The sequence below is a fragment of the Lissotriton vulgaris genome, chromosome 3_1 (assembly GCF_964263255.1).
Source record: "Lissotriton vulgaris chromosome 3_1, aLisVul1.2, whole genome shotgun sequence".
Lineage (NCBI taxonomy): Eukaryota > Metazoa > Chordata > Amphibia > Caudata > Salamandridae > Lissotriton > Lissotriton vulgaris.
This window is the reverse complement of record NC_141689.1, coordinates 32,842,046-32,866,695: the sequence shown is the minus strand read 5'-3', so window position 1 is coordinate 32,866,695 and position 24,650 is coordinate 32,842,046. Positions and strand designations below refer to the sequence as shown.

Sequence of the window (24,650 nt, the reverse complement as noted above, 5' to 3'; positions counted from 1 at the left end):
GGGGTGGGGGGGTCAGGTCCTAGGGACTGCCCCCCAAACAAGTAAAGGCGGGGAGCGCCGTCATGCTCCCCATGATGGTGCCCTGCCAGGGGGAGCCCACCCTGGCCACCACCAATGATGGAGGGGGGGAGCGCTGTTGCGCAACCCGCGAAGAGGTAAGATGGGGAGCACCGTAGCGCTCACCGTGAAGGTGTCCTTACAGTGCCCTGCAATGTGCACTTGTGAGTGTGCACTTGTGAGTGTGCACTTTCCAATGCCTCATTTACCCTTCCAGTGCCCTATGACTGTGCACATGCGACTGTGCATTTTATAATGACTCATTTGTCCTTCCAGTGCCCTTTGATTTTTCACTTGTGAGTGTGCACTTTCTAATGGCTCCTTTGTCCTTGCAGTACCCTGTGAGTGTGCACTTGAGTATGCACTTTTTATTGACTACTTTGTCCTTGCAGTGCCCTGAGATGTGCACTTGTGAGTGTGCATTGCCTAAAGCCTCTGTTGTCCTTATAGTGCCCTGTGATGTGCACTTCTGAGTTTGCACTTTCTAACGGCTCCTTTGTCCTTGAGGTGCCCTGTGAGTAGGCACATGTGAGTGTGCACTTTCTAATGACTCCTTTGTCCTTGCAGTGCACTGTGATGTGCACTTGTGAGTGTGCACTTGTGAGTCTTTACATTCTAACACCTCTTTTGTCTTAGCAGTGCCCTATGAGTGTGCACTTTCAAATGCCTTCTGTATCCTTCCAGTGCCCTGTGACTGTGCACTTGTGAGTGTACACTTTCTAACAAAGCCTTTTTCCTTCCAGTGCCCTGTGACTGTGCACTTGTGAGTGTGCACTTTCTAACACCTCCTATGTTCTTCCAGTACCCTGTGAGTGTGCACTTGTGAGTGTGCACTTTATGATGCTTCCTTTGTCCTTGCAGTGCCATGTGAGTGTGCACTTGTGAGTATGCACTTGTGAGTCTGTACTTTCTAACACCTCCTTTGTCCTTGCAGTGCCCTATGAGTGTGCACTTGTGAGTGTACACTTGTGAGTATGCACTTTCAAATGCCTCCTGTATCCTTCCAGTGCCCTGTGACTGTGCACTTGTGACTGGGCACTTTCTAACAAAGCCTTTTTCCTTCAAGTGCCCTGTGACTGTGCACTTGTGAGTGTCCACTTTCTAACAACTCCTTTGTCCTTCCAGTACCCTGTGACTGTGCACTTGTGTGTGTGCACGTGTGTGGGTGCACTTTCTAATGCCTCCTTCTTTATCCTCTGAGTGCCCTTTGACTGTATACTTGTGAGTGTGCACTTGTGACTGTACTGCATAAGGCCTCCTTCCTCCTTCCAGTGCCCTTGGACCGAGCACTTGTGAGTGTGCACTTTCCGATGCCTCCCTTGTCCTTGCAGTGCCCTGTGATGTGCACTTGTGAGTGTGCATGTGTGACTGTGCACTGTCTAACGACTCCTTTGTCATTCCAGTGCCCTGTGACTGTGCACTTTTGAGTATGCACTTTTTAACACCTCTTTTTATCCTTGCAGTGCTCTGTGAGTGTGCACATGTGAGTCTGAACTTTCTAATGCCTCCTTTGTCCTTGCAGTGCCCTGTAATGTGCACTTGTAAGTGTGGACTTTCTAATGCCTCCTTTATCCTTCCAGTGCACTGTAACTGTACACTTGTGACTGCGCACTTTATAATGAATCTTTTGTCCTTCCAGTGCCCTTTGACTGTGCACTTGTGAGGGTGCACTTTATAACGCCTCCTTTGTCCTTGCAGTGCCCTGTGAGTGTGTACTTGTGAGTGTCCACTTTCGAACGACTCCTTTGTCCTTCCAGTGCCCTGTGACTGTGCAACTGTGAGTGTGCATTTGTGAGTGTCCACTGTCTATTGCCTCCTTTGTCCTTCCAGTGCCCTTTGACTGTTCACTTGTTAGTGTGCACTTTATAACGCCTCCTTTGTCCTTCCAGTGCCCTGTGATGTGCACTTGCAAGCGTTAACTTGTGTGTGCACTCTCTCATGGCTCCTTTGTCCTTGCAGTGCCTTGTGAGTGTGCACTTGTTAGTGTGCACTGTCTAACACCTCTTTTATTATTCTAGTGCCCTGTGAGTGTGCACTTTAGAGTGTGCACTGCCTAACACCTCCTTTGTCCTTCCAGTGTCCTATGACCATGTACTTGTGAGTGTGCACTGTCTAACACATCCTTTTTCCTTGCAGTGCCCTAAGATGTGCACTTGTGAGTGTGCATTGCCTAATGCCTCCTTTGTCCTTATAGTGCCCTGTGATGTGCACTTGTGAGCGTGCACTTGTTAGTGTGCATTTTCTAACATCTCCTTTGTTCTTGCAGTGACCTGTGTGTGCACTTGTGAGTGTGCACTTTCTAATGGCTCCTTTGTCCTTGCAGTACCATGAGATGTGCACTTGTGAGTGTGCATTGCCTAACACCTCCTTTGTCCTTATAGTGCCCTGTGATGTGCACTTGTGAGTGTGCACTTTCTTATGGTTCTTTTGTCCTTTCATTGCTCTGTAAGTGTACACTTGTGAGTGTGCACTTTTTAACGACTCCTTTGTCCATGCACTGTCCTGCAATGTGCACTTGTGACTGTGCACTTGTAACTGTGCACTTTCTAATATCTCCTTTGTCCATGCAGTGCCTTGTGAGTGTGCACTTATGAGTTTGCACTTTCTAATGCCTCCCTTGTCCTTGCAGTGCCCTGTGATGTGCACTTGTGAGTGTGCACTTGTGAGTGTTCACTTTCTAATGCCTCCTCTGTCCTTGCAGTGCCCTGTGACAGTACACATGTGAGTATGCACTGTCTATCACCTCCTTTGTAGTTGCAGTGCACTTGTGAGGGTGCACTTGTGAGTGTGCACAGTCTAATGACTCCTTTGTCCTTGCAGTGCCCTGTGATGTGCACTTGTGAGTGTGCACTTGTGAGTGTGACTTTCTAACTCCTCCTTTGTCCTTGCAGTGCCCTGTGACGTGCACTTGTGAGTGTGCACTTGTGAGTGTTCACTTTCTAACGCCTCCTCTGTCCTTGCAGTGCCCTGTGACAGTGCACTTATGAGTGTGCACTGTCTATCACCTCCTTTGTCCTTGCAGTGCACTTGTGAGGGTGCACTTGTGAGTGTGCACTGTCTAATGACTCATTTGTCCTTGCAGTGCCCTGTGATGTGCACTTGTGAGTGTGCACTTGTGAGTGTGACTTTCTAATGCCTCCTTTGTCCTTACAGTGTCGTGTGAGTGTGCACCTATAAGCTTGCACTTTCTAACACCTCCTTTGTCCCTGCAGTGCCCTAAGATGTGCACTTGTGAGTGTGCATTGCCTAACGCCTCCTTTGTCCTTACAGTGTCTTGTGAGTGTGCACATATACGTTTGCACTTTCTAACGCCTCCTTTGTCCCTGCAGTGCCCTAAGATGTGCACTTGTGAGTGTGTATTGCCTAACGCCTCCTTTATCCTTACAGTGTCTTGTGAGTGTGCACGTATAAGTTTGCACTTCCTAACACCTCCTTTGTCCCTGCAGTGCCCAAAGATGTGCACTTGTGAGTGTGCATTGACTAACGCCACCTTTGTCCTTACAGTGTCTTATGAGTGTGCACGTATACGTTTGCACTTTCTAACGCCTCCTTTGTCCCTGCAGTGCCCTAAGATGTGCACTTGTGATTGTGCAATTTCTAATGTCTCCTTTGTCCTTGCAGTGCCCTATGTGTATGCACTTGTGTGTGTGCACTTTCGAATGCCTTCTTTGTCCTTGCAGTGCCCTGAGGTGTGCACTTGTGAGTGTAAATTGCCTAATGCCTCTTTTTTCCTTAAAGTGCCCTCTGGTGTGCATTGTGAGTGTGCACTTTTTAATGGCTCCTTTGTCCTTGCAGTGCCCGGTGTGTGTGTACTTGTGAGTGTGCACTTTCTAATGGCTCCTTTGTCCTTGCAGTGCCCTGTGATGTGCACTTGTGAGTGTGCACTTTCTAATGTCTCCTTTATCCTTGCATTGCCCTTTGACTGTACACTTGTGAGTGTGCACTTGTGAGTTTGCACTTTCTAACGCCTCCTTTGTCCTTGCAGTGCCCTGTTATGTGCAGCTCTTGAGTGTGCACTTGTTAGTGTTCACTTTCTAATGCCTCCTTTGTCCTTGCAGTGCCCTGTGACAGTGCACTTGTGAGTGTGCACTTGTGAGTGTGCACTGTCTAATGACTCCTTTGTCCTTGCAGTACCCTGTGATGTGCACTTGTGAGTGTGCATTGCCTAACACCTCCTTTGTCCTTATAGTGTCCTGTGATGCGCACTTGTGATTGCTCACTTTCTAATGGATCCTTTGTCCTTGCAGTGCCCTTTGAGTGTACACTTGCGAATGTGCACTTTCTAATGGCTCCTTTGTCCTTGCAGTGAACTGTGATGTGCACTTGTGAGTGTGCACTTTCTAACAGCTCCTTTGTCCTTGCCCTGCCCCGTGATATGCACTTGTGTATGTACACTTGTGAGTGTGTACAATCTAACGCCTCCTTTGTCCTTGCAGTGCCCTGTGACAGTGCACTTGTGAGTGTGCAGTTGTGAGTGGAACTTGTGAGTGTGCACTGTCTATCACCCCCTTTGTCGTTGCAGTGCACTTGTGAGTGTGTACTTGTGAGTGTGCACTTGTGAGTGTGAACTGTCTAACGTCTCCTTTATCCTTGCAGTGCCCTGTGATGTGCACTTGCGAGTGTGCACTGTCTAACACCTCCTTTGTCCATGCAGTGCCCTGTGATGTGTACTTGCGAGTGTGCACTTGTGAGTGTTACTTGTGAGTGTGTAAAGTCTAACACCTCCTTTGTGCTTGCAGTGCCCTTTGATGTGCACTTGTGAGTTCGCACTTGTGAGTTTGCACTTGTGAGTGTGAACTGTCTAACCCCTCCTTTATACTTGCAGTGCCCTGTGATGTGCACATACGAGTGTGCACTGTCTAACACCTCCTTTGTCCTTGCAGTGCCCTGTGATGTGCACTTGTGAGTGTGCACTTGTGAGTGTGCACTTGTGAGTGTGACTTGTGAGTGTGTAAAGTCTAACGCCTCCTTTTCCTTGCAGTGCCCTTTGATGTGCACTTGTGAGTGTGCACTTGTGAGTTTGCACTTCTGAGTGTGCATTGTCTAACGCCTCCTTTTCCTTGCAGTGCCCTGTGATGTGCACTTGTGGGTGAGCACTTGTGAGTGTGACTTGTGAGTGTGAACTGTCTAAAGCCTCCTTTTCCTTGCAGTGCCCTGTGATGTGCACTTGTGAGTATGCACTTGTGAGTGTGCACTTGTGAGTGTGAACTGTCTAACGTCTCCTTTATCCTTGCAGTGCCCTGTGATGTGCACTTGCGAGTGTGCACTGTGTTGGACAGGCCTCGTGAAAGGCTCGCTCCCTCCCCGCATGACAGGGCCCGGACACCGGCTCTCCCGGTGTCACCAAAAGAACTACCCCGGCAACCCGCAGAAGCCACCCGTAACCCGTCCCCCACGGGACGCCTGCTCCCGAACATCCCAGCATCGGCTGACCCGGGCCACCGTCAGCACCATTGCCCGGGCCCAGCCGCCATCTTGGACACTGCACCACGAGGCCGCGTGGCCTCAGCTTGACCCCAACCCTGGGCCTGGCCAGGCCCCGACATCGAGGCACCACCATCCACCCAGGAGGTAAAGAGACCACTTGGCAGGTCAATGGGAGAGAGGAGTGTCGATGGCTCTCCCCCGCCAGGTGCCGATCGCCCCCAGCCTCCCCGGGCGCTGGCTCCACCCCCCTGCTGGGTGTCTGGACTCCCTCATCCCGGACCTCCCGACCTCCAAGCGCGAGGGTCTGGACATCAAAGGAGGCCAGACCTATATCTGGGGCAGCTCCAGAGCAGGAAGGCAGTTGTATCCTGGAGTCGAGAGACACCTAGAAGAACTCATCCTTGACGGACTGTGGGCGCTGCCACAGCCCTGCCTTGTGAATCGTCGACCTGCCTGCTGGCGCTGCCGCGGCCCTCTGCAACCTACATCCTCGTCGGGACCTGCTGGCGCTGCTGCGGCCCTCTGCAACCTACATCCTCATCGGGACCTGCTGGCGCTGCCGCGGCCCTCTGCAACCTACATCCTCGTCGGGACCTGCTGGCGCTGCCGCGGCCCTATGCAACCTACATCCTCGTCGGGACCTGCTGGCGCTGCCGCGGCCCATCCTTGTGTGAACCATCGCCCTTGCCGGCTGGCGCTGCCGCGGCCCTTCTCAAGTGAGACTTATCATCCGAGCCTGCTGGCGCTGCCGCGGCCCGACCTTCCCGAACTCCGAGCTCGAGGATTGTGAGCTATCCATCTTACCACCTCAGTACCAGATCGGTGCCAAGACTGTCCCGCTACCCCTTTCCCTGCCAGAGACTAGAATTGAGTGGACCCTCATGTCCCGATCTCACTGTATCGTTGATATCCTTGCTTCAAGAATCGTATATAAAGAGTGTTGACCTTATCCTCGTGTGGTGTCCATCTGTGGGGGGGAAGTTACTTGTCTGTACAATCGCTGGAGACGGCCCTCCCCGGAGGCCTCTCCTCTTGTCCTCGGCCGATCCTCCAGGTCCCTGTCTAACATTGGTGGCCAGCGGCGCGATCCGAACCAACGCGTAATCGTACAGAGAGTAACTCACCCCACGACTCAACCACAATGTCAACAAAAGAAAGCTGATCCACAGAGAAATTCCAGATGGAGAAACTAGAAGAGTACAGCCATCGAGAGCTAAAGCAATTTTGCAAAGAACTAGGCATTGCTACCACCGGGCTGAGCATGAAAGAGGACTTCAAACACGCCCTAGAATCTTGGGCAGAAACGGGTACGGCCGTACCCCAGAACCAAAACCTCCAGGCACCAGAAACAAACACCACTCCGACGGAAAGAAGGAGAGCGGGTCTCTCCCTGGAGGAGATCCAAGAACGAGAGAAAAGCAGACTCCATGAATTAGAGTTGGCACGGCTCCGGTTGGACGGAGAGCTGAAATTAGCGGAACAAAAGATAACCTTAGAACACTTGCGGCTCCGGGAGGAGCGGGAAGAGAAACAAAGGCAGAGAGAACTCGAAGAGAAAAAACTGGCATACGAACATGAGTGCAAGCTAGCAGAGATAGAGATGAAGAAACAGAATAAAGATCTCGGGGTGCCCGAGCGCCCGCACACCCCGGGCACTGCCGAACCAAAAGTCCACATCCCCAAGGATGTCGTCAGAGAATATTATCGAAACGACGATATCCAGCAATGGTTTAAGGCCTACGAGATCGCCATGACCTCCCACCGGATTGATCGAAATGACTGGGGAGCCGGGCTATGGGGGAGGTTCGTCAATGAAGGGCGCGACGCCCTGCTGCAGCTTCCGGACCATCAGATGACATCCTATGACCACATGAAGGCCGCCCTCCTCACTCGATACGGACTCATGCCCGAGATGTACCGCCAGAGGTTCCGCGACTGCAAGCGGATCCCGGGTACAACTTGGGTGGAGTATGTGAACTATTTCAGCCGAGCCTTCGAGGGGTGGATCAAGGGCAGCCACGTAACCACCTACGAGCAACTCTTTAACCTCATTGTGTGGGAGCACCTCTCCAACAATTGCTTTGTCGAGCTCAGGCAGCACCTCCTCGACAGTAAACTGACTGAACCTCGGCAGCTCGCTGCCGAAGCTGACCTATGGGAAAGCACTCGAGTTGCCCGAAGTGGGCCAGGTGAACCAAACAGAACCAACCAAGGTCCCCATCGCCCCCGAGGAGGAGGAGGCCAGGGCCGGGGCAGAGACGCTGTCCCGGTAGCTCCCGCCAGCAACACCCCGCCCCCGGCCGGTAGGGGAAACCCCCGATGCATCCGGGGTTCCGAGCCAACGTTACTTGCCACCGGTGCCAGCGGACCGGCCACTATGCCAACGACCCTAACTGCCCGAAGAACCAGAGTCCCATACCCCGCCAGGTCGCTGCCGCCGCCCTGGGAGAGGAGCAAGCTCCCGAAGATTATGAAGAATACGAACAGGAACAGCCCGAGTGGGAACCCGCCGCCATGATCCTGGCTTGCCTGGGGGAGAGAGACATGATTCCGCGGGCTCCCCTACCCGCCAACACGAGGAAATACAGCCAGTGGGTGAACATTAATGGGCGCAAGGCCGAAGCCCTGCGTGACACCGGGGCCAGTGTGACGGCAGTCCGCTGTCATCTGGTGACCCCGGATCAGATCTTGCCAAGCGTTCTTTGCCCCGTCCGATCAGCTGACAATTCAGAGAGCCTGTGTCGGATGGCCTGCGTCCCCTTTGAATGGGGAGGAGTGTCCGGTATGCTAAAGGTGACTGTCCGCGATGATGCCCCGGTGGACTGCCTCCTGTGAAACGACCTCGAAAGTTCCCCCTGGGCAGCCGTTGAGAGAAGAGAGCACCTGGGGATGTTGGGCCTCCCGGACTGGGCCTGCGTAACGACCCGGTCCATGGCCGCCCGCACCATCCCCGGTCCCGAAGAACCCGAATGGCCCGCACCTCCTCCCCCGATCATCCCAGAGGGGGACGCCCTCAATACTGATCCCCCAGAACAAAACCAAGAAGGGCCCACTCCGCTCCAGGATCTTCCAGAACTGGCCCAGTGGCGTCAAGAGGGTGGGCCCACCCCCACCCCCTGGGCCCACCCCCACCCCCACCCAGGAACAATTCCGGCCAAAACAGAGGACCTGTCCCTCCCTCGAGGGACTCCGACAGCAGGCCCTCGCCCAGAGCACAGGAGACACCTCAGGGGCACACTGGATCTATTGGGACAATGACCTACTGTACAGCGAACAAAGAATTGCTGAATTGGGGGCCAGCCGGGTGCTGGTGGTGCCCCTCCGCTTCAGAGACTTCCTTTTGAACTTAGCACACAATGTCCTCCTTGCCGGGCACTTGGGACAAGACAAAACCTACAACCGCCTGGTAACACACTTTTACTGGCCCAAAATGCGAAATGATGTCTCCAACCACTGCCGGGCCTGCCCCACCTGCCAGGCCAGCGGGAAGAGCGGCCGAAAAATCAAAGCACCCTTGCAACCATTCCCCGTCGTCACCACTCCGTTCGAACGGGTGGGAATAGACATTGTGGGGCCCCTGGACCCCCGAACAGCACCGGGGCACCGGTTCATCCTGGTGGACCACGCCACCCGCTATCCCGAGGCCATTACTCTTCGGACCGTAACAGCACCAGTGGTAGGCAGAGCCTTAATGGGGATCTTCTCTCGAGTGGGCTTCCCCCGGGAAGTCGTCAGCGACAGGGGCACGAACTTTATCTCCAAATATATGAAATCTCTCTGGCAGCAGTGCGGGGTTACCTACCGGTTCACGACCCCCTATCACCCGCAAGGAAACGGACTGGTCGAACGGTTTAACCGCACTCTCAAGGGGATGATCATGGGCCTGGAGGAACCCCTACGTCGCCAATGGGACGTGCTGCTCCCGTGCCTCCTCTTCGCCTACCGAGAGGTTCCCCAGAAATCCCTCGGTTTTAGCCCCTTCGAGCTCCTGTACGGGCACCCTGTCCGGGGGCCCCTCAGCTTGGTTAAAGAAGAATGGGAGATGACCCCCCAGAAGACCCCCCCGGACGTGTATAAGTACCTCCTGACCCTCCGCAACCAGACCCCGCGATTCAGGGAACTCGCCAAAGCCAATCTTGAGGCCAGTCAGTAAGACATGAAGAAATGGTACGATCAACATGCCTCCTCCATTGAGTTCGAGCCCGGTCAGCAAGTATGGGTGATGTCTCCAGTCGAACCTTGTGCCTTGCAGGACAAATGGACAGGGCCCTTCAAGGTGATTGAGCGCAAGAGCCCTGTCACCTACCTAATAGACATTGAGTCCCCCCGGAATCCCCTCCGGGTCCTCCACGCCAACAGACTCAAACCACACTTCGTACGCTCGGAACTCAGCCTACTGATGGCAACAGATAGTGGGGCGGAAGAAGACTCCGAGCCCCTCCCTGACCTACTGAGGACCCGTGAGAAAGATGGCTCAGTGGACGGGGTCCGACTCTCCGATGCCTTGACCCCGGAACAACGCCAAGACTGTCGGGCTCTCCTACTGCAATTTGCGAACCTGTTCTCGCTTACCCTGGGGGTCACCCCCTGGTGCCTCCACGACGTGGACACTGGGGATAGTCCCCCTATTCGACACAGGGCGTACCGAGTGCCGGATCGGGTGCGCGCCTGCATCCAAAACGAAGTCTCTAAAATGCTCGCACTCGGAGTCATCGAGCCATCCGACAGCCCCTGGGCCAGCCCAGTCGTACTGGTCCCCAAAGCTGCCGCCCCGGGCACCACCCCTGAGCTCCGATTCTGTGTAGACTATCTGGGCCTGAACGCTGTCACCCGAACCGACGCTCATCCCATTCCACGGGCAGATGAACTGGTTGACCGTATGGGGGCTGCCCGCTACCTGAGCATATTCGATCTAACAGCGGGCTACTGGCAGATCAGCCTCACCCCCAGAGCCCAAGAACGATCCGCCTTCTCTACCCCGGATGGCCACTACCATTTCAAAGTGATGCCATTCGGCATGAAAAACGCTCCAGCCACCTTTCAACGATTCGTGAACCAGGTATTGGCGGGCCTCGAAGAGTTCAGCGCTGCCTACCTGGACGACATCGCTGTATACAGCCGTCACTGGGCAGACCACCTTCACCACCTCCGAGAAGTCCTGTACGCCCTCCAACAGGCCGGCCTTACCATCAAGGCCAGCAAATGCCAGATTGGCCAGGGGTCCGTGACCTACCTCGGACACCAAGTGGGGAGCGGTCTGGTGGCCCCCCTCCAGCTCAAGATCGCTGCCATCCAGTCCTGGCAGCCACCCGTCACACAAACCGAGGTCCGAGCCTTCTTGGGGCTCACCGGATACTAAAGGCGGTTTGTGAAAGACTATGGCAGCATTGTGGGGCCCCTCACAGAACTCACATCCAAGAAAAACCCCAAAACAGTCAACTGGACCCTGGACTGTCAAGCGGCCTTCGAGAAGCTGAAGGCCGCCATGTGCACCGCCCCTGTGCTCCAGGCCCCCGACTACAGCCGGGAATTCATCGTCCAGACGGACGCCTCAGATCATGGCATTGGGGCAGTCCTCTCCCAACTCAACGCCGAGGGAGTCGACCAGCCAGTGGCCTTCATCAGCCGACGCCTGCTAGCTCGAGAACAGCGCTGGAGCACCATCGAGCGGGAGGCCTTCGCCGTAGTGTGGGCCCTCAAGAAGCTCCGGCCCTACCTCTTCGGTATCCATTTCCGGGTATAAACAGATCACAGACCTCTGCAATGGTTGATGCAGATGCGGGGGGATAATCCAAAACTGTTACGATGGTTCATCTCCCTGCAGGAGATGTACTTCACTGTGGAGCATCGTCCAGGCCAGGACCATGCCAACGCGGACGGCCTGTCACGCTTTTTCCGCCTCGACGAGGAGAGTACCCAAGAGGATGGGTGACTCTCCCCGCCTTCAGCGGGGGGGGACGCATGTTGGACAGGCCTCGTACAAGGCTCGCTCCCTCCCCGCATGACAGGGCCCGGACACCGGCTCTCCCGGTGTCACCAGAAGAACTACCCCGGCAACCCGCAGAAGCCACCCGTAACCCGTCCCCCACGGGACGCCTGCTCCCGAACATCCCAGCATCGGCTGACCCGGGCCACCGTCAGCACCATTGCCCAGGCCCAGCCGCCATCTTGGACACTGCACCACGAGGCCGCGTGGCCTCAGCTCGACCCCAACCCTGGGCCTGGCCAGGCCCCGACATCGAGGCACCACCATCCACCCAGGAGGTGAAGAGACCACTTGGCAGGTCAATGGGAGAGAGGAGTGTCGATGGCTCTCCCCCGCCAGGTGCCAATCGCCCCCAGCCTCCTCGGGCGCTGGCTCCACCCCCCTGCTGGGTGTCTGGACTCCCTCATCCCGGACCTCCCGACCTCCAAGCGCGAGGGTCCGGACATCAAAGGAGACCAGACCTATATCTGGGGCAGCTCCAGAGCAGGAAGGCAGTTGTATCCTGGAGTCGAGAGACACCTAGAAGAACTCATCCTTGACGGACTGTGGGCGCTGCCACAGCCCTGCCTTGTGAATCGTCGACCTGCCTGCTGGCGCTGCCGCGGCCCTCTGCAACCTACATCCTCGTCGGGACCTGCTGGCGCTGCCGCGGCCCTCTGCAACCTACATCCTCGTCGGGACCTGCTGGCGCTGCCGCGGCCCTCTGCAACCTACATCCTCGTCGGGACCTGCTGGCGCTGCCGCGGCCCTCTGCATCCTACATCCTCGTCGGGACCTGCTGGCGCTGCCGCGGCCCTCTGCAACCTACATCCTCGTCGGGACCTGCTGGCGCTGCCGCGGCCCATCCTTGTGTGAACCATCGCCCTTGCCGGCTGGCGCTACCGCGGCCCTTCTCAAGTGAGACTTATCATCCGAGCCTGCTGGCGCTGCCGCGGCCCGACCTTCCCGAACTCCGAGCTCGAGGATTGTGAGCTATCCATTTTACCACCTCAGTACCAGATCGGTACCAAGACTGTCCCGCTACCCCTTTCCCTGCCAGAGACTAGAATTGAGTGGACCTTCGTGTCCCGATCTCACTGTATCGTTGATATCCTTGCTTCAAGAATCGTATATAAAGAGTGTTGACCTTATCCTCGTGTGGTGTCCATCTGTGGGGGGGAAGTTACTTGTCTGTACGATCGCTGGAGACGGCCCTCCCCGGAGGCCTCTCCTCTTGTCCTCGGCCGACCCTCCAGGTCCCTGTCTAACACACTGTCTAACACCTCCTTTGTCCTTGCAGTGCCCTGTGATGTGTACTTGTGAGTGTGCACTTGTGAGTGTTACTTGTGAGTGTGTAAAGTCTAACACCTCCTTTATCCTGTGATGTGCACTTACGAGTGTGCACTGTCTAACACCTCCTTTGTCCTTGCAGTGCCCTGTGATGTGCACTTGTGAGTGTGCACTTGTGAGTGTGACTTGTGAGTGTGTATTCTCTAATGCCTCCTTTGTCCTTGCAGTGTCCTTTGATGTGCACTTGTGAGTGTGCACTTGTGAGTTTGCACTTGTGAGTGTGCACTGTCTAATGCCTCCTTTGTCCTTACAGTGTCCTGTGATGCGCACTTGTGATTGTGCACTTTCTAATGGCTCCTTTGCCCTTGCAGTGAACTCTGATGTGCACTTGTGAGTGTGCACTTTCCAACAGCTCCTTTGTCCTTGCCCTGCCCTGCGATATGCACTTGTGTATGTACACTTGTGAGTGTGTACTATCTAACGCCTCCTTTGTCCTTGCAGTGCCCTGTGATGTGCACTTGTGAGTGTGCAGTTGTGAGTTTGCACTTGTGAGTGTGTAAAGTCTAATGCCTCCTTTGTCCTTACAGTGCCCTGTGACTACGAGGGGAAGGAGTTCACCTTGGGGGAGTCCTGGCTGAGCTCTGACTGCATGCTCTGCACCTGCCTGTACCCCATCGGCGTGGGATGCTGTGAAATGTAAGTGACCTGATTATACTCAGGGGGGAGGGGAGAGGGAGGGGAAAAGGCAGGGGGGGTCCACTTTCAGAGAAGGAAACACCAACCTTCAATCAATCAATCAATCTGGATTGGTATAGTGCAGCTTCTCACCCCTGAGGGGATCCAGGCGCTGCAGGGCATGGAAGATGAGACAGCGCAGGGGGAGGGACAAGAGACAGGAGAAGAGTGGCACAGAGGGGAGCACCAGTTCTTGTGAGGGTGAAGAACATGAAGACCACTGAGATGCAAAGGGAGGCCAAGAGCACACGGAGGGCGTGAGTGGGAGCCAGGAATGCATCAGGTGCACAGGGAGTGTGATGGCGGCGCGCCACATAGAGGTGACAGCGCCACAGCGAGGGGACAGCGCCACACAGAGAGTACAGCGCCACAGCGAGGGGACAGCACCACACAAAGGTGACAGCACCACACAAAGGTGACAGCGCCACACCGAGGGACAGCGCCAGACAGAGGGGACCGCGCCACACAGAGTTGACAGCGACACACAGAGGTGACAGCGCCACACCGAGGGGACAGCGCCACACAGAGGGGACAGTGCCACACCGCAGGGACAGAGCCACACAGAGGGGACAGCGCCACACCGCGGGGACAGAGCCACACAGAGGGGACGATGCCACATATCGGTGACAGCGCCACACACCGAGGGGACCGCGCCACACCGAGGGGACAGCGCCACACAGAGGGGACGTATATAAAGGTGAGTAACCCAATATACCCTTGCGGGCTCGGGCAAAGTTTATAAAAGAAGATGGCCAGCAAGGGGTTTCGTTTGTTCTGAAATTTTTACAGCACCGTTAGGACTTGTTTAGGAATAATCACAGTACCTACGCCTGAGTTTAATCAGGGGCTGTTCTATTTAATTCCAAAAGAACAAAAGATGTTACCACACTAACATCAAATTTGCACACGAATAATCAATAAAACGTGAAACCAGGGTTTTTGTTTTGTCTGACAATTATTATTGAGATTCAGGACAAAGTGTATACATTTCTGTACAAAAAAATGAATAATCATATAGAATAGGGTGCATACATAGATATAATGAGGATATTCAAGGTATTGGTTGCTTATCCTTAGGCATATCCAAATTTTGAGTCCAGACTGCTGGGTCACAGTAGTTGATTGATTTTAACTCAAAGTCAGAAGAAAATCAAAAGATGACATGAGACAAACTATGCAGAGTTGGACTAAACAAGTCGACGTTTCGGCCTTATTGCAGTTATTCTTAAGACCATCATCAGGACAACAAAGTGGTACATACAATTGATCCCTGATCGCTTTCTATTGACGTTCCGCGGCGAATGATTGAAATCATTACCAAGCATCAATTTAAACTGGACTAACTGCCAGAATCTCTCCTTTGCTTCGCTATACTCGTTGTAAGTGTATTCCATGCACAATTAATTCTTTCCTGTGCCCGACCTCAACGCAACCAATTCAAGGTGCTGGTGCCGTCAAGAATCCCTAACTGACGTGCATTTGTTTTGGAAAAAAAGGGTCATCAATTGTATGTACCACTTTGTTGTCCTGATGATGGTCTTAAGAATAACTGCAATAAGGCCGAAACGTCGACTTGTTTAGTCCAACTCTGCATAGTTTGTCTCATGTCATCTTTTGATTTTCTTCTGACTTTGAGTTAAAATCAATCAACTACTGTGACCCAGCAGTCTGGACTCAAAATTTGGATATGCCTAAGGATAAGCAACCAATACCTTGAATATCCTCATTATATCTATGTATGCACCCTATTCTATATGATTATTCATTTTTTTGTACAGAAATGTATACACTTTGTCCTGAATCTCAATAATAATTGTCAGACAAAACAAAAACCCTGGTTTCACGTTTTATTGATTATTCGTGTGCAAATTTGATGTTAGTGTGGTAACATCTTTTGTTCTTTTGGAATTAAATAGAACAGCCCCTGATTAAACTCAGGCGTAGGTACTGTGATTATTCCTAAACAAGTCCTAACGGTGCTGTAAAAATTTCAGAACAAACGAAACCCCTTGCTGGCCATCTTCTTTTATAAACACAGAGGGGACAGCGCCACACCTAGGGGACCTCGCCACACCGAGGGGACCGCGCCACACAGAGGTGACAGCGCCACACCGAGGGGACAGCGCCACACAGAGGGGACAGCGCCACACAGAGGGGACAGCGCCACACCGCAGGGACAGAGCCACACAGAGGGGACGGTGCTACATATCGGTGACAGCGCCACACCGAGGGGACAGCGCCACACAGAGGGGACTGTGCTACATATCGGTGACAGCGCCACACCTAGGGGACCGCGCCACACCGAGGGGACCGCACCACACAGAGGTGACAGCGCCACACCGAGGGGACAGCGCCACACAAAGGTGACAGCGCCACACAGAGGAGACAGCGCCACACGAGGGGACAGCGCCACACAGAGGGGACAGTGCCACACAGAGGTGACAGCGCCACACCGAGGGGACAGCGCCACACAGAGGGGACAGTGACACACCGAGGGGACAGTGACACACCGAGGGGAGTGCGCCACACAGAGGGGACAGCGCCACACCGAGGGAACAGCGCAACGCAGAGGGGACAGCACCACACAGAGGTGACAGCCCCACACCACGGGGACAGTGCCACACAGAGGGGACAGCACCACACAGAGGTGACAGCGCCACACAGAGGTGACAGCGCCAAACCGAGGGGAACGTGCCACACCGAGGGGAAAGCGCCACACAGAGGTAACCGCGCCACTCAGAGGTGATAGCGCCACACCGAGGGGACAGCGCCACACAGAGGGGACAGCGCCACACCGAGGGGACCGCTCCACACAGAGGGGACCGCTTCACACAGAGGTAACCGCGCCACTCAGAGGTGACAGCGCCACATAGAGGTAATGCATTGTAGAAAGTCAAGAGAGAGGAGCTTTGATAGTGAGGGGCGAGCGGTCACTTAGGTGTAACAACAGGTGACAGGCATCTTCAGTGGGGGGCACACTGTGGCCGGTCTGTGAGGCAGGGACAGTGTCTCAGAGTACATGCACTGTGCACACAGGTGACAGGCAGCTGCAGTGGGGGGCACACTGGGGCCGGTCTGTGAGGCAGGGACAGTGTCTCAGAGTACATGCACTGTGCACACAGATGTAGGCATCTTCAATGGGGGGGGCACTGGAGCTGTGCACACTGGGGCCCCTCTGTGAGGGGAGGGACAGTGTCTCAGAGTACATGCACTCTGCACACAGATGTAGGCATCTTCAGTGGGGGGGGGCACTGGAGCTGTGCACACTGGGGCCCCTCTGTGAGGGGAGGGATGGTGTCTCACAGAGGCATGCGCAGTGCACACAGGTGACAGGCAGCTTCAGTGGGGGCACACTGGGACCTGTCTGTGAGGGGAGGGACGGTGTCTCACAGAGGACAAACACAGGGCGCACAGGTGACAGGCAGCTTCAGACATAGGTGACAGGCAGCTTCAGTGGGGTGCACACTGGTGACTGCCTGTGGGGCAAGGGGCAGTTGTGTAGTTCCCACTAAACCGTAGAACCTGCACGTTTTTTGTACAACATAAACTCTGGGTGAGGTGCCTAGGCTGATTCTGATCACCCCTGCAGGATAAGTTGGCCTAGAGACCAGCTAGCGCACAGTGCCACCATGAGACCCCTAACCTTACCAGGGAGCAAATTGTTTCTGGCAACCACTGAACATCACAACCCTGACCCTCAAGGACCGTGGACCTTTCGCTCAGTCACTCGTGCTTATCTGTGCTCAGAGAAATGTACAGAAAATACACAGTGGGATATTTTCAATATATTTATTGAACCATTGTTATTCCTGTGTAGAATATATGCGCTGCGATAATCGATAAACAGAAGCAGATGAATGTTATCAGCACCAAAAAAACAAAGAGTAGATACAGTTCTGCCATGGTGCAAAAACAGTGAATGTCTGCAGACATATAAACAAGGCAGTAATCAGGCATGCTCCTACTCTACAAACCCTGCTCTGAGCATACGTAGAGTGTGTGTAGATGTGAAGCGAAGAATCCTCCCAAGAGCTGATCCAACCCCATTACTTGGCAGGAGAGAATGTAGGACCTCTTCTTGGTCCCAAACTGGACACCCCTCACAAGGTGTCAGACCGCTGCGTGGTGAAGTTTCGGTGTCAGCTGAAGGGCCTTTTCTGCTAATCTGTTGGGATGCTCAATATCTAAAATAGAAAGCATCCTTGTGATAAGCGTATAGATTAGCAACGTTATGGATATGCGTAGATAGCCCTTTCACCCCGCGGATGAAGATAGAACGATATTTGTACATAGTGCTAGGAAAGGCCTTTTACATGGTGTACGACGTATCATGATAATGTAATATAAAGCTAGATGTGTCAACATAGTAGTTTCAGAAAAACCAATCCAACATTGTCGTATACACAAATATGTGCAAAAGGTGACAGCAGAAATGTCATTGTGCAAATTTAGGACAAGGTAAGAAAATAAAATGTATACCTCCGTTACTTGGGCCTAACCCGGGCACCCACTCTTCATACTAAGGGTCGATACATAAAGCTATCTAATAGCCAATAGGTCTAAAACCACTTTTAAAATCTTATAAAAGCAAGCTTCCCTTTAAAATGTTCAAAAAGCTCTTAAAAAGTCATTATAGTATTTGAAATCCCAAGTACGCAGAAAGCCATGGTGCCTACAAAAAGAAAGCTCCCCCAAAAATTGTTTTGATAAATTTTGCCATCAGCTGGACAAGCCATTTGTTTATGTGTTCCAGTTAGTAGACACAACATCGCTGTTGCCCGCACTCACAGACAATGTTCCGAGATGCACACCTTGAAGCAGGTTTATGGAGCAAAGGTGATTCTATCCTGTTCCCACAGCAGCCACTAAGGGAGGGACTGCATCCCGTTAGCGTATCGTAGAGCGGGTATCCAGTTCATTAGGCGCCAAGGAATCCAAGGGTGGCTCGAAGAATGCATTCATCAGCAACAGAATACACTGGGAACAACAATACCCATGGCCCTTAAGGGGTCAATCAGTAACCCAATGTCCAGTGGCGCAATGGATTGTGATCCGAGGAATAAATCCAATGTGCATTCATAGCTGCAAGACAAGGAGAAGAATACGGGTTGTACGCCGTGAAGCCAAACAGGCATGAAGGACAAGAACCAGTGCTCATTCAGTTTTCAAAGCCGAGGTGAGCTGAAGCAGTGTGTCATGTTCTCACGTCCCCAATCCGGGTTGAACTGGGAGGTCCATTGCGGAGCAGCAAATTTAAAATCAGGATACCCGCCACAAGTAGCAGGACGAGTCGGAGACCTCCAAAGAGGCTTCCCAACACGGAGTGTATGAAAGATGGGTAATATAACTGCACTTTGGGGAACTCACTAGCACTGGAGAACATGAACATACTTGGCAAACTCAACACCACTCTGTAATTTAACAGCACTTTGGGGACCTCATCACTGCTGGGTAATATAACTGCACTTTGGGGAACTCACTAGCACTGGAGAACATGAACATACTTTGGCAAACTCAATACCACTCTGTAATTTAACAGCACTTTGGGGACCTCATCACTGCTGTGTAATTTAACTGCATTTTGGGGATCTCACTAACCCTGAAGAGTCTAACAGCACTTTCAGGAACTCACTAACACTGCGTAATTTATCAGCACGTTGGAGAACTCACTACCAGTGGGAAACTTAACATGTGTGAACTTAAAACCATTTGGGTAGATAATTTGTGAATTTCACAGCGTTGGAAAATTTCAAAGTATTTGCAATTTAGCTGGAATATTGGAGAATTTAATAATACTGTGGATTTAAATGACTTTCAGAAAATTAACAGCATTAGGGAAGGACGCAGAGGACTTGAAAATGTTTGAAGATTGTGGAATTTACCAGAGTTGCATGCAGTGCAATGTAATTTGGAAATGCGGGAACATACCAGAGCTTTGGGAACTGAACAGTATCAGCGAAATGTACAAAGAGAAGCATTTAACAGTATTAGGAATTTGAAAAGTATTGGGTAATTTAACTGCATTGTGGTATTTAACACATTTTGGAACTTGTATTTCCTAGAATATTTGAGAAAAATGAAATGTGTAAAATCGCTTTTGTAACAGAAATAAGGGAGCTTAGGAGCACTGGAAAATGTAATAGTGTAGGGAAGTTTAACAGCATAGCTGAATTAAACAGCACAGGCAAATGTATTAGTGTTTAGGAATGTAACACTACTGGAGAATTTAACAGCTTTGGAACATTTTACAGCATTTGGAAATTCTACAGTACTGGGAATTCGAATAACAATGGATACCTTAGTATTGTAGTAGGCACGCGGAAGCAGCAAAGATGTTTGGTTGCAGATATTACTAAGCAAATAAAACAAAACAACATGCAAGTCAAGCTGACCCACAAGGTGGGCCGCGGTTAGAAAGGCGCAAATGCACAATCTGATCAACTGAATAGTCCAAAATTAAGGTTGAGATATGCTGGACACCAAAATGGCCATCTTCATGGATGGACAACCCACAAGGCCATGTCCCAGCCTGTTGACTTGTCTTGTCACCTCCCTTTCTTAGATGACCCACCCACGCCACCACAGCCAACACTGCTGAGGCCAGCTCCTGTGGTTATTCCCTCAGTAGGCTTGTTAAGACCCCTGCATTACGTCCTTCAGCAAGATACTCCGTTTCTCTTCCCCTCTCTTCCCAACACATTGCCATCTTCCCAAATGCATGGTCCTACCTGCTGCCCTTCCTAGCATATCTAAACCGCAAGTACAGCCATGTTACTAGAGACAATATCTGACCCACCTCACAAGACCTGCTTTACTCATGGTAGTCAAGGCATCCCCTGCTTACGGAGACACTGCAGACTCATCAGGAGGTACCACACTCAACAATCTTCACAGAGCCACGCCTCATCTTTCATGCATGTATCCGCTATGTCTTCCACAAAACAACCATGTGGTTCAGAACGATCACTCCACCTTCTACCGCGTCCTTCCAATGCCTCTCCAACGGAAGAGCCTTCAAGCCAACGTATGTGGGGCAAATATTCAGACCAGGAAGCAGAACATTGTAAAACAAGTATCCAGGCTGACAAAACCAATCTATTAGGTGAGCTAAGGCACAACCTACTGTAATCATGAAAATACTACCAAATGTTTGGAAAATTACAACTGCATTGATTTACAGTTTGTGGAACTCTTGAACCATCATTGATGAAGCATCCATGCTTTTGGGAGGAAGTGTTAAGAATTCAGGTGATACAAACTGGGAATGTACCAAAACTAAGCAAGCAAGCAGTCCAACAGTGTATGTGGGACAATAGAACAACAAAGATTTGAAAGGGTGATAACAAAACAGCTAATACCTCAATATTGAGGGGAAGTGTGTTCCACTGTATGCATTAGATAACTAAAAATGAATTAGGAAGTAACAGAAGAAGAAGGTAACAAAAGCAACTGATAAGTGTAAGAGAAGATTAGTGAAGTAAAGCTGAGGCAAGAGAGCAGAAAGAATAACCTGAGGAGGAATAGGTAGTGGTGATAAACCACTGACGAGGCGCCAGAGTCAAATATTGGTTTTCGTATAACAGAAAAAGGGTTAAGGGAAAACAGATGGAGCAGGCGCTGCTCCGCGGCATAGTGCATATCTTAGAAACAAAGAACAAAGAAGATGATGTATGAAATGGCAAAACACAATATTGGGAAGAGGTAATAAAAAACTGGGAGGAAATCATCCTTGAATTGAATGATATAGAATTCGTAGAATTCGGAACAATGACATGAAAGAGTTGCTCAAATAACTAAGGAGAATGTGACAGGATTAACACATGTTAAGCAGGCTGTGGGCGATGAAGCGACAGAATTGAAGTGGAAGCCACTAAGGATGGCAGAATAGACAAGAGTGCACAGGAGGCGGGGTTGTAGCAAGGATGAGGTGAGGATATATTGAGGATCTAGGCATATAACAATGTATTAATACAATTCCCTAGAGTACAGGTAAGGTTGTAGCACTGGGATTGCAGGGCTCTGTGACAACATCTAAGGATAAGATAAGAATGAACCGAGGATGGGAGTAAATCGTGAGGGGTATTCTGAAGAAGGTATGGCTCGTGGTGTGGAGAATGTTGTTGCAGGCTGGGGTCCTGCTGTCCCACTCATGTCCTGTGTGGTCAATGAGAAGTCAACGAGTTGGGCTGGGTACTTTGTTTACACACACAACATCCTTCTGATTGTTCTTGCTGCACTCCCCTGACTCCCTTTGCTAGGATCCCCTCTTCTGTCTGTTATCATTGTTTACTTTGAGCAGAGAGTGATTGATGCGTTTTCATTGCTTCCTCGTCAGTGCCCAGCATCCGATCGACTTCCCCGACTGGTGCGAGGCCCATTACGATGCCCGGACGTGCCAGATCTCAGTGGTACAGAAAGCTAACCCCAGCATGCCCTGTGTTCACAGCATGGACTACGAATGGGGTTCCGCCGACAGCCCGGATCCCACACTCGATGATGTCTTTGAGACCCGTTTGATGAGCTAGTGTCATGAAGATCCACCCGCCCACATGAGAAGGGTCATTTTCCAGGAGACCTTTCCTGCAAGCACTCCCATCATACCACTCAGAGTGCAGTGCTGGCCCGAGGGCTGCCTTGGCCAGGCAACCAGGGAAACCACTATCAAGCTAAGGACAGTGCAATACATATTAAGATAATAATATTTACAACAAGAAGAGGGAGTAGGGAAGAATATCTGGAACTAAGATATCAACATGACACTCAGTGCGAGTGAGCGTAGAAAATTCACAGACATGGGTGCACTGAGTGAGGCGGGAGTACCCATCAAAGGAATGCCATAGGGTAGACACATGTCCATCTGTCCACAAAAATGTAAATGGAATCTGCCTATTGGTCATTGTATCGTCAATAGAGCATGTCCAGTGAGCTGTAGCAGGACTTGAAGCGCCTGTCGTATCATCAGGCCAGCTGCAGACCCTACAACAAACAGAGCAGCCACGCACACCTTGAGAGACATCCACCTATTGTACAGTCATTGTTCATTATATATTGTCTGTTAGTGTGCCTTGTAGACATTTTGCAATAAAACAAAGAAACGTTGACAATTGTGAATACTAATTGATGTAAGCAAGGGCATTTTTAACAAACTTTGAAATAAATTGAAGCAGAGTTATTAGCATTAAGAAACTTCATATTCCTCCATGGCATGTCACATAGCTCTGTGTCCTCTCCAGGAAGCAAAATGTAGGTGCCCACTCCAGTCACCCCAAACTTTATCCTCCCCTGATAACTCACCAACATATACAACATGTGAGCTGAGAATTGTGCTTCCCCCCTGTTTAACCACACAATTTAGCATTCTGCAAATGTGTACAAACAGATGAAAGAAATACAGAAGAGTTTGAGATTAAAGTAAGTCAGACCAGGTGGGGTTTACAAGTCAAAGAAAAGAAGGTTTTCAAAATGACATCACATCGGTGGTCACCTATTTAATCAAGACACATTTCCAGACAACGCGAAGAAGCACAGACTGAGTTCCTCTAACTCCTGTGAAGTGTTGCAACAATTGAGTTACTCACTGTACCCCTAGGTCCCATCTTCAAGTGATTTCAACTCATAATTTGATTAATATCTACATCAAAGACCTGATTATGTAAAATACTGACTATTTATTCAAAGTTTATCATAATGAAATCTATCTTCATCCTTCCGCTTTTTTGGTTTGTTTTGGGATCTTCTGATCTATGTAAGACTCCAATAAATGTGCTTGCTGTCTTTCCATGGTCAGGATAACCTAGACATGAGCTTCTCCTTTCTGCTACTAATCCTTCTTCTAGGTTGAGTAAACCTCCCAGCTTGAGCCTCATAACGACAGTGTTTCCAACTCAACCTTTCAGAGCTTGAAAGGTCTTTTACCACTGACTTCCTATGGTGCTTCTCGAAGGAGTTTGAAAGTTAGCCGCACCCTCCCCCGGGGTGGGGTGGATTGTAGTTTCTGAAGATGTGTTGTTAGGGAGTCCACTGTAAAGCCAGGACCCCCTCATCATGGGCTCACGGACAGAACCAGAGTGATCTTCAGGGAGCGACTCTGAAGACAAAGTAATCATCAGTCATTCAAGGGTGCCATGGATGCGAATTCCATGGTGAGACCTTAGCTTGCATCAGTCCTTCTCGGTCAGGAGACGAGAGGCAGACTCTAGGGCTGAGAGCCATGTTCAGCTGTGCAAAGTGACCAGCAGAACTCTGGGCTTCGCTTCCACATCTTCAAGCAAGTGAGGAATAATGGCGATGGGGCATGGAGGCCACTACCAGCTGCACCATGTCTACAAGTGGCACCTGTATCTGCTCCAAGCGGAGGATTGGCACACTTACCACATGGTGAAAGGCTGGCAGAGTACCTGCAGGATTGGACAGTCAATCAATCAAGCAATGTTACCATTTGTAAAGTGCACTACCTACCCGTGAGGGTCTCAAGGCACTATTTTGTCCGAGTTCAGCTTCAGTCGGCTGCTCCTCATCCATTCTTTGATGGCCTTCATTCCTTCCTGGAGGTTGGTTTTGGCGGTGTGGGGGTCTTTGGTGAGGGAGAGGATCAGCTGTTTGTTGTGGGCGTAGGAGATGATGTTAAGGTCATGCAGTCGGGCGACGTGGGCGAGTGCTGCCATGTAGATGTTGAACAGCTTTGGGCTAAGGGAAGTACCCTGGGGTACGCTGCAGATGATCTCGGTGGCTTCGGGGCGGAAGGGGGCAGGCGGACGTTCTGTGTTCTGCCGGAGAGGAAGTAGGTGGTCCAGTCCAAGGCCTTTTCTTGGATCCCTGTGTAGTGGAAGCATGTTCGTAGTGTGCGGTGGCAGACCGTGTCGAAGGCGGCTGACAGGTCCAGAAGGATGAGGGCTGCTTTTTCTCCGTTGTCTAGCAGGGTCCTGATGTCATCGGTGGCGGCAATGAGGGCAGTTTCGGTGCTGTGGTTGCTGCGGAACCCGGATTGGTAAGGGTCAAAGATACTGTTCTCCTTGAGGTAGTGGGTCAGATGTTTATTCACGGTTATCTCGATGACCTTTTCTGGGAACGGGAGCAGGGAGATGGGCCGGAAGTTCTTGAGGTCCTTGGGGTCCACCTTGGGTTTTTTGAGTAAGGCGTTGATCTCGGCGTGTTTCCAGCTCTCCAAGAAGGTTGC

The 24,650-nt window shown here is 51.6% G+C and overlaps 1 protein-coding gene across 1 annotated transcript in view; it reads left to right on the top strand.

Annotated features, from left to right (window-relative positions):
* The window catches only part of MSMP (microseminoprotein, prostate associated), a 50,483-nt gene extending 27,301 nt beyond the window's left edge, over positions 1-23,182 (top strand). Inside the window, exons 2-3 of the mRNA XM_086962811.1 lie at positions 13,327-13,435; positions 21,810-23,182. Of these exons, the coding sequence (XP_086818937.1) occupies positions 13,327-13,435; positions 21,810-21,999 (299 nt within the window). The 3' untranslated portion in view covers positions 22,000-23,182. The remainder of the gene's footprint in view (positions 1-13,326; positions 13,436-21,809) is intronic.
* The last annotated feature ends 1,468 nt before the right edge of the window (positions 23,183-24,650 follow it).